Source organism: Tupaia chinensis, unplaced genomic scaffold, assembly GCF_000334495.1.
Source record: "Tupaia chinensis unplaced genomic scaffold, TupChi_1.0 Scaffold000115_1, whole genome shotgun sequence".
Classification (NCBI taxonomy): domain Eukaryota; kingdom Metazoa; phylum Chordata; class Mammalia; order Scandentia; family Tupaiidae; genus Tupaia; species Tupaia belangeri.
This window is the reverse complement of record NW_006159579.1, coordinates 1,799,774-1,810,427: the sequence shown is the minus strand read 5'-3', so window position 1 is coordinate 1,810,427 and position 10,654 is coordinate 1,799,774. Positions and strand designations below refer to the sequence as shown.

At 39.3% G+C, this 10,654-nt stretch overlaps 1 protein-coding gene across 3 annotated transcripts in view; it reads right to left on the bottom strand.

Annotated features, from left to right (window-relative positions):
* ITCH (itchy E3 ubiquitin protein ligase) overlaps positions 1-10,654 on the bottom strand; it is a 196,019-nt gene that overhangs the window by 4,850 nt on the left and 180,515 nt on the right. For all 3 annotated transcript variants that reach the window (XM_027770142.1, XM_027770143.1, XM_006144022.3), the window contains 4 exons: positions 9,861-9,981; positions 9,385-9,489; positions 4,870-4,966; positions 3,123-3,195 (listed from right to left, as the gene is read on the bottom strand). In XM_027770142.1, coding sequence (XP_027625943.1) covers positions 3,123-3,195; positions 4,870-4,966; positions 9,385-9,489; positions 9,861-9,981 — 396 coding nt within the window. The remainder of the gene's footprint in view (positions 1-3,122; positions 3,196-4,869; positions 4,967-9,384; positions 9,490-9,860; positions 9,982-10,654) is intronic.

Sequence of the window (10,654 nt, the reverse complement as noted above, 5' to 3'; positions counted from 1 at the left end):
GGGGCGTGGTGGCTAGGGTGCTGGACACTCCCACATGGCTGACCACGGTTCGAGTCCCAGACCTGGTGGCTTGCTTTCTTGCTTTCCCACCCTCTCTCTCTCTCTCTCTCTCTCTCTGTGTATCTCTCTCTGGTCAAATTAAAAATGGATGAATCAATCAATAAAATTAAATAAATAATTAAAAAAACCTCGAATCTATGGTCTATATAAAAAAAATTTTAAAAATCTATTGGCACGCACCCTATAGCAAAAACCTCTCAAAAATTAATTTTATTTATTCATTTATTTTAATTTGACCTGAGAGAGACACACAGAGAGAGAGAGAGAGACAGAGGTAATGGTTATGTCACTGGACTCCCACATAGTCATCCACAGTTTGAGTCCCAGAACTGGTGACTTCAAACATGCCAGGCATGTGTACATGCACGCCCAAAATCCTGAGAGGAGAATGGAGGAGAAGGGACTGTAGCATGGCCATTCCCTCTTGGGGGGACAGGGGGTTCTCATTTTTTGTCTCTATCTCTTTTTGTCTCTCCATTTCTCTGTCTCTCTGATAAGTGCACACACCCTATACCAAAAATCTCTCTTTAAAAAAAAAAGGATATTCTGATACATGTTACAATATATGCCAGTTTCTATGAAACTGGAAGACATTTTAAGTGAAATAAACCAGTCACAAGAAGACAAATCTGGCATGATTTGTACACTTATGAAATGCTTAGTCAATATACAGAAAGTAGAATAATAGTTGCCAGGAGCGGACAAGGGGGAACAATGGGAATTTGTTTAATAGGTATTGTTCCAATTTGATGAGATGAAAAGTTCTGGTGAGGACTGCATAACAATGCTAATGTATTTAATGTCATAGAATTATGTACACTTAAAATAACTAAAATGAGGGATCAGCACCTAGGTGGTGTGGTGCTTGAGGTCTTTGATTCCCATGTGGTTGACTAGTTTGAGTACCAGATGCAGTGACTTGAAACTTATGCTGGATACGTTTGTGTGCATGCTTAAAATCCCAAGAGGAGAATAGAAGAGAAAGAACTGTGATGTGGCCATCCCCCCAGGGGGTGATTTCTTGTGTCCTGTCACTCTGTCTCTCTGGCAAGTGCACATGCTCTATAGCAAAGATATCTCAACACCCCCCCCCAAAAAGCCCCAAAACCAAAACACTAAGACAGAAAATTTTAAGTATATTTTACAATTAAAAATGAACTAACTTTAAGTATCAATAGATGGTGTAATGGTTAAGTTGCTGGACTCCCACGTAATCAATCGCAGTTTGAATCCTAGACCTTGTGACTTAAAACTCATGCCAGGCGCATGTGTATATATATGCCCAAAATCTCAAGAGAAGAAGAGATGGGATTCAGCATGGCCATTCTCCCTACTGGATGATTTCTGTCCTTCTGGTGAGTTGCACGTGCCTTATAGCAAAAATCTCTCAAAAAAACCCCCTAATTTTAAAACTAAAAACAAAATATTGATACATGCTACAACATAGATGAACCTTGAAAACATTATGCTAAAGTGAAACAAGCCAGAAACAGTCTATATATCATATGATTTCTTGATATGTAATGTCCAGAATAGAAAAATCTATACAAAGTACATTTGTAGTTACCAAGAGTTGCATAAAGGATGAATGGGCACAGATTTATTTTAAGGATGAAAAAAGTATTCTGAAATTAGACAGTAGTGATGATTATATAATCTTTTGAATATACTAGAAACCACTGAATTGGATATGTTAAAAGGGTGAACTTTATAGCATGTGAATTATATATCAACAAAGTTCTTATTTTAAAAGTGACATATGGGACCAGCAGTTAGTGTAATGGCTATGCCGCTGGACTCCCACGTAGTCGACCGCGGTTCAAGTCCCGGACCCGGTGGGTTAAACTCACGCCGGGTGCGTGTGTGTGCATGCCCAAGATCCTGAGAGGAGAATGGAAGAGAAGGGATTGTGGCGTGGTCATCCCCCCCTGGAGGGTGATTTCTCACTTTCTGTCTCTCTGTCTGTCTCTGGTGAGCACACGTGCCCTATAGCAAAAACCTCTTTAAAAAAAAAAAGCAAGCAACATGTATGTACATGTGTGTATATATGTATGTAAACATTCTATTTGTCGTGCTGTGTGTTTATGTACACATACACACATGTGTACACATATACACATGCATGTATACACATATCCACATGTGTACATGCATAAACACACACAAAGAAACAGAATAGAATGTATATATATATATATATATACCCAACATACACAAAGAAACAAACAGAACAATAAAAGGATTAGATAGGGAAAGCATAATACTATCTAGCAAGATCCACATACAACCAATAAACTATGTTTCACTAAATATTGTTCAAATATTGTTGACGTAAGGTTGAATCGTGATATACTATAAAATTTGAGGTATGATTAAGGTTGGGTTTTAGCACACTACATTTTTGGAAATGTCAGGTTAAATTAAATGTAAAACAAGAAAATAATACTTTTGGTTTCCCAACTTTGCTTTCTTTCTTTGTCTTCTAAGACAACTATTCTTGGGGTCAGGAGGTAGCCAGATCCCACATGGCTGACTATATAGTTTGAGTTTTGGACCCAGGCAGCTTGAAAATCACACCAGGTACATGTGCATGTATGCCCAACATCCCAAGGGCAGAATGGAAAAGAAGGGATTCCGCGTGGCCATCCTCTCTGGGGGGTTAATCTCTCACTTTCTTTCTCTCTTTGTCTCTATCTGGTGAGTGCATGTGCTATATATATATATAGCAAACATTCAAAACCGAAACAACAAAGAAAGAGCAAAGAACACAAAAAGATTTAGAACTAGTCTAAATCTCTCATCTTTTAAAAATACAGAGATGGTAAAAGGGATTGACTGCAAATGGGCCTAAGCATCATTTTGGGATGAAGGAAATGCTCTATAATGGAATTACAGTGTTAACTGAACTATTCTGTAAATCTACAAACTTTATAAATTATGTTTCAATAAAGCTGATAATTCAATACCATGGGGAAAATATTTCATTTCAAATTTCTGGTAGGTTTTAAACAACTACAGGATAACTGGAAAAAGGCTATTTTATTCTTTCTGATTGTACCTACCATGTATGACTTCTTGGTAACCAATTCTCTTTCCCAACTTTTTCAATGCAGAATTTCTGTGGTCCGTTGCTCCCTAAAACATAATGAAATCATAAATAGTTTGTTAAGCAGTGGTTCTTAAATTGTACATCCTAACCGAGCAGTGTGAGCCTCACCAAGGAACTTATTAAAATTAGAAATCCACAGGCTCTACCTAACCCTGCTACATCAGAAACTCTAGAGTGGGGCTCAGCAATGTGTGTTTTGACAAGCGTCTAGCTGATTCTGATGAGTGCTTAAGTTTGAAAAGCATTTTGTTAATGTATGGACAAGACCAAGAATGAGAGAAAATAACAGAAACGGCACCCCCAATAGGATCTTGACCCATGATGTACCCCAGATTCAGGTAGTCCAGGATCATGGACATGTATGTGCCAGCATGTTCTGTAGGTCTACAGATGAGAACCTGGATGGAACCTTCCCACATGGCCAGTCTCACAGAGCATTGTGTTTTACCACCGCATCACTGTTTAGCCCTAAGTTCTCTAAATATGACTTTCTGTCTTAGCTGAAACGGGCTTAGAAATTACAATCTCTCAGGGCCGGCCAGTGATGTGGTAATTAAGGCAGCTGGATCCTACAAGTCCAACTGCTTGGTTCAAGTCACAGACCCCTAAGCATAAAAAACATGCTGAGTGTGTGTGTGCGCGTATGTGCCCAAAATCCTGAGAGGAGAATAGAGGATTGCAGCATGGCTAACTCCGCTGGGAGATGTTTTCCACCTTCCCTGTCTCTCTCTTGTTGGCAAGTACTCAGGCCCTATTGCAAACTTAAAACAAAACAAAACAAATGTCACCACAACCTCTCTATGTATTTACCTATGGGACTTGTTATTACATCGGCATCAAGGAAACATTTAACTTAAATATATATATACACACATATATATATACACACACACACACATATATATGTATGTATATATATTTTTAAGGTTTTAGCCATAGGGCATGTGTGCTCTATGAGACACAGACACAGAGAGTCTCACATGGAGACACACAGAGAGACAGTGAAAGGGAAAGTGAAAAATCATCCCCCAAGGGAAATGGCCAGGCCACAGTTCCTTCTCCTCCATTCTCCTCCTGGAATTTTGGGCACACAGGCATGCATGCCCAGCATGAGTTTCATACCACCTGGGTCCAGGACTTGAACCTCGGTTGGTCATGTGCGAGTCCAGCACCTTTACCACAATATCACCTGTTGACCCCCAAACATAAATATCTTAATCCATGACTACTATGTAACAGGCACTGTGCTAGAAATGGGACATAAAAAAATATGTCGATATGAATGTATATCTCAAAGAGCTTACAGTCTAATAAGGCAGGGAGATTTTAAACACAACAAGGAAACTAATCCACTATTGTATAATGGTTTTCTCACAACTTTAAGGTACACTGGAATACATCCAATAATGCCTGGCTCACAGTAGACACGAAAATGTTAGACAAATGGCTAAATGAACAAATTGATTACATACAAAAGACTGCTATCCTACTGAGTTAAAATTGTGGGGTCTGGGAGCTAAAAATTAGAATTCTACCAAGGTAAGGACTACAAAGTGATTAAAAGGTCACAGGCTAACTACATCTAGATAAGAAATGGCTATACTTGTATTTGTTATTTCTGGTAAGCTGTATACACATTTACATAATGGCAATATGCCAAACAATTTTCCTTCTAGGAAAAGTGAACCTTGTATACATACCCATAAGGTCAGCAAATCCTCCTACTGGCAATCGGCAAGTTCCAGTAACAAACTGCAGTAGTCTCATTCTCTTCTCATTATCAATTTCTTTAACGAACTGTTAAAAGGATATTTAATGAAAAATGTAGGCCATATGTTATATTCGGCACATTAAATGAAAAATAAAAATGATAATTTCAAATTTTAACTGAACCCCTGGTGTCAGCTGTAGTAGACAATGACTTTACCCTTCACGGCAGATAGAGGGGGTATTTCTATATTTGCCAAAACCCCACCAATCTTCCCCTACATAAATCTCAGGACCACATCTGTAAAAGGAAGCAGAAAAGACCCAAGAGATCCCTACTCATGCAGTTTAAAGATCAGCTTTTTGGGACCAGCAGTTGGCATAATGGCTATGTCGCTGGACTCCCATGTAGTCGACCACAGTTTGAGTCCCGGACCCAGTGGCTTAAACTCACAACGGGATTGTGTGCATGCGTGCCCAAGATCCAAGAGGAGAATGGAGGGTGATTTCTCGCTTTCTGTCTCTCTATGTCCGTCTTTCTGGCTAGCGCATGCGCCCTATAGCAAAAACCTCTCTGAAAACAAACAAACAAACAAACAAAAAAACAGCTTTTCTAGGGCAGCCCATCCCCCTCCCCCCACTAGATCTATCTGTCCTGAGACACTCATGTGATTACATAAAACACAGAGTCAGTAGACATTTTTGTATTAGGAACAATTAAAATCAAGCTTACAGAATTCTGGCCAGATAGATCCCAATAACTTCCTTTTCTCAATGTCCTTTAAATACTGGTATAGCTAAACATAGTCAAAATTATGTGGCTTTATTTCCTACCATTCTGACTCAAAACATGAAGTCTCTGGAGAATGTATAGCCTACAGAACAGCTATTTTAGCTCAACCAAATTTTTTTTTGTAGATCATTTTTACCCTATTGTACTACTGTCAATGATTTTAAAATGTTAACCCTATTTGTTTTAGAAACTTGGTTCATTTTTGAGTTTCTCAAATTTCTTCACATGTAGAGCAGACTTTTTTTAATTTTTAATTTATTTATTTTACAATTTGCTACAGGGTATGTGCATTCATGAGGGAGAGAGAGAGAGACATTGAGAAAGCACCCCTTAGAAGAAATAAACCACCCCTTTTTCTCTGTCCTGTCAGGATTTTAGACATTCATGCACATATCCCTGGCATGCTTTTTAAGTCACCAAGTCCAGGACTTGAACCACACAGTTGGTCATTGGGATCTACGTTCCTTAACCACTATGGCACTTGGGACTTGTTATTATTTCTTTCTAGCAGACATTTATTTTTTTTTTAGAATTTTACTACAGAGTATGTTCACTCGCCAGAGAGAGACAGAGCAAATCACCCCCAGGGGGGGATGGCCACAACACAATCCCTTACCCACTTTCCTCTCAGTGGGCACACTTGCCCAGCTTGTCTTTCAGATCCAGGACTCCGACCACAGAACTGCCCATGTGGGGATCCATCCACCTTTACCACCAAGCCACTTGCTGGCCTACCTTAGCTGACTTTTTTATTTTTAATTTTTTTATTATGGTAAAATATATGTTAAATTTACCATTTTAACCATTGGAAAGTGTACAATTCAATGGTATTAACTATATTTACACTGTTGTATAACCATACCACTATGTCCTGAATCTTTTCACCATCCTAAACAAAAACTATATACACATTAAATATAATTTCCCCCTCCTTGCAGCACCTGGTAACCTCTGTTCTACTTTCTACCTAATATTTGTCCTTTTGTGTATGTCTTATTTCACTTATTTTAAGAACTCATGTTTTAGAATTTCATTATGTTGTAGCAAGTATCAAAATTTTTATATCTATTTAGGGCTAAGTAATATTCCATTACATGTATATGCTACCGTTTGTTTATCCACTCATCCATCAATGGGTAATAGGGTTTTCACTTTTTTTTTTTTAATGCCAACGGGCATGTGCACTCACTAGAAGAGAAATAGAGAAAGGGAGAAAGCACCCCCTAATGGGGCATAGGCACGCTGCCTCCCCTTCTCCATTTCTCCATCCTGTAGTACTTTAGACATGCATGCACACACATGGGTCATGTTTTTCAAGCTGCGGGGCTGGAATTCAAACTGTAGTTGGCCATGTGGGATCTAGCTCCTTTAACCATTAAGGTATGGAACTGGTCTCATTTCACCCTTTGATGAGCTTCAACAATATGGCTATGAACAATGGTATAGGGAACCAGCAGTTAGCGTAATGACTATGTAGCTGGACTCCCACGTAGTCGACTGCAGTTCATGTCGCGGACCCGGTGGCTTAAAACTCACGCCGGGGGCGTGTGCATGCGTGCTCAAGATGCTGGGAGGAGAAAGGATTGAGGCGTGGCTATCCCGCCTGGGGGGTGATTTCTCACTTTCTGTCTCTAATGTCTCTCTCTGTTTGTGTCTCTGCTGAACTGAGTGAACTGCTAAGTCATATATTAATACTGTTTAATTTTTTGAGGAACTGTTTTCCACAGTAGCGCATCTTTTTATACTATCACCATAATGCATGAGTTTCGATTTCTCTACACCCTTGACAATAATTGCTATTTTCCATTAAAAAGAAAAAAATACCAATGAGGGGCCGGCAGGTGGCATGGTGATTAAGGGCACTAGATTCCCACATGGCCAACCGCAGTTTGAGTCCTGGACCTGATGGCTCGCTTTCTCACTTTCCCTTTCTCTCTCTCTGTCTCTTCAGGTCAAATAAAAAAAAAAAAAAAAAAAAAAAAGAAATAAAATAAATAATTCTTAAAAAAAAAAAAATAATAATAATACCAATGAGAAGCCAGTAGGTAACATGGCTAACATGGCTAAGGTTTTGGACTCTCACATGGCAGACTGTAGTTTGAATCCTGAACTTGGTGGCATTAAAATCACACAAGGCACAAGTGCATGCATGCCAAAAATCCCAAGAGGGGAAAGGAGAAGGGACTACAGCATGGCCATCTTCCCTGGGGGTTGGGGGGGAGGATGACTTCTCACTTTCCCTCTATCTTTGTCTGTCCCCACACCCTATAGCAAAAACCTAAAAAATAAAAAAAATAAACCTAACAAGTTTGAAATGGTATCTCACTGTGCTTTTGATTTGCATTTCCCTAATGACTAATGATGCTAGGCACCTGTTCAAGAGCCTATAGCATGCTTTTTTTTTTCCCTTTAGTTTTTGTGATAGGGTGTAAGTGTTCACTGGAGACAGAAAGAGAAGAAAGTGAGAAATCACCCCCCTAGTGGATGGCGACATCACGATCCCTCTTCTCCATTCTTCTGTTGGGATTTTGGGCATGCACAAAATCAAGCTGCTTAGTCGGAGACTCTAACTGCTCAGATGGCTATGTGGGATCCAGCCACCTAAAACACCAAATCATTGACTGGCCCTAGAGCAGACGTTTTGAGAGGAAACATCATGATTCTAAACAAGGTCTCTTAAATTTTGTCATTTGAACACTATGTAATTCTTTTTTGTTTGTTTGTTTGTTTGTTTTTTACAACTTATTTATTCCTTCCATGAGTGAGAAAGAGCAAGAAAAGGAGAGTACTCTCAACAGGTCTTGTTGCCACAATCTCTCCTCAGCATTAGCCAGCCCTGGAACATTGGTGCACACATCCAGAATACTTAAGGAGGTCTTCAGACATGAACCCAGACCTTTTCAGTGGGCCAGACTCACAGAACATTGTTTTACCACTGGGAAACCATGCAGCCCCTCGCACTGCATAATTTTTTTTTTTTTTTAACTTTTTAGGTTTTTGCCCTAAGGAGTGTGTGCTCACCAGAGAGACAGATAGACAGACAGTGAGAGGCAAAGTGAGAAATCACTGTAATCCTGTCTCCATTCTTCTCCTGGGATCCTAGGCATGCACATGCAAGATCCTGGTGTGATTTTCAAGCCTCTGGGTCTGGACTCGAACCACAGTTGGTCATGTAGGAGTCCAATGTCTTAATGACCACACCACCTCTGGCTCCCATTATGTAATTTTTAAAAAATAATTTATTTAACTTTATTTATTCATTCATGTATTTTAATTTGACCAGAGAAATATACAAAGAGAGAGTGAGAGGGAAAGTGAGAAAGCAAGCCACCAGGTTCAGGATTTAAACTGTGGTTGCCCATGTGGGAGTGTCCAGCACCTTAACCACCACACCACCTGCTGGTACCCCATTATGTAATTTTTAATGAGTATGAATGATGAAAACCAAACTTTAGACAGGTCTAAAACCCAAAAAGCATTTAAACCAAATGCAGGTAAATCTTACACTCTGGGCAAGAGTACACGGTATGTGTTGTATACTTGGCAATAGCTACAAAGGACGCTGTTCTAATCTGTATTCATTTATTATAATGCATAGGATGGACTGATGAGCCTACACACACTGGCATTTTGTTTGGGCTCATTTCCATATGTGGTAAGCAAATTTTAAAAAATTACGCCACGGATACCAATAGAAATAAATTCTGAGACAAACCTGCCAAAACCACATGATTTGTTTGCTCGTCCTAGTGTAATGACGGTAGATGGCATGTCTTTGCCAGTCATTCAAATCAATCTCTTGCATTCCACATAAAAGGACCTTTGGGGTGAAAAAGACAAATTCATTTTTTAGGGGAAATTTACAAAAAAATGGTAGCCAAAGAAAAAGAAATACTAACATTAAACATAGCTTAAATTTAAAAAATCAGCAAGCTTTGGCTTTTAAACTGTATTATCAAGAACTGTATCTATGTTATTCATGAATGGGAGTGTCCATGTATGTTTTCATATATTCAAGAAATAAATCAGTCTCTAATAATAACACTTGAAGGAGGTAGTACTCTTCTATCTTTGGATAAATTAGGGTTTTCTTTAACCACGGTGGATGCTACAAAACATCTTGATAGTATAAAAAATACTACTGGCAGACACCCAAAGCATGCTGCAGAGAAATGAAGAAAAACACATTACCTCTAATTCCTTTGCATCAAAGTACTGCAAATACTGCTGAGGGAGAATTTCATTAAAGCCCTCAAAGAAAGCTTGTGTCTGTTCTTCAACACCTCGAGACAATCTCCATTCAGCTACCATTCTGGCAAATAAATATGAAAAAAAAAAAAAGAAAGTTATTAGGAAGTTTAGACCTCCTCTTTAAGTTTTGAGTTAAAAATAAAATTTAAAAACTATTCTAATAGGGGCCAGCAGGTCATGTGTTAGTTAGGGCACTGGATCCCCACGTGGTTGACTGTGGTTCAAGTTCCAGATCTGGTGGTTTGCTTTCACTTTCCCTTTTTCTCTTTTTCATTCTCTCTCTCTCTGGTCAAATTAAAAAAATATTAATAATAGGGACCAGCATATGGCATAACGGGTAAGCTGCTGGATTCCCACATAGTTGAACATAGTTCGAGTCCCGGATCCGGCAGCTTGAAACTCATACTGGGCATGTGTGCATGCATGCCCACGATCCCAACAAGAAATGGGGGAAAAGGGATTATGGCATGGTCATCTCTCCTAGGGGGTGATCTCTTGCTTTCTATCTTTCTGTTTTTCCGGAGAGAGAGCATGTACCCTGTAGCAAAAATCTCTCTTAAAAAAACCAAACAAACAAACAAAAAATGAACAAAAAAACTGGGACCAGCAGACGGTGTAATGGCTACATTACTGGACTCCCATGAAGTTGACTGCGGTTCAAGTCCTGGACCTGGTGGCTTAAACTCATGCCGGGCGTGTGTGCGTGTGTGCCCAAGATCCTGAGAGGGGAATGG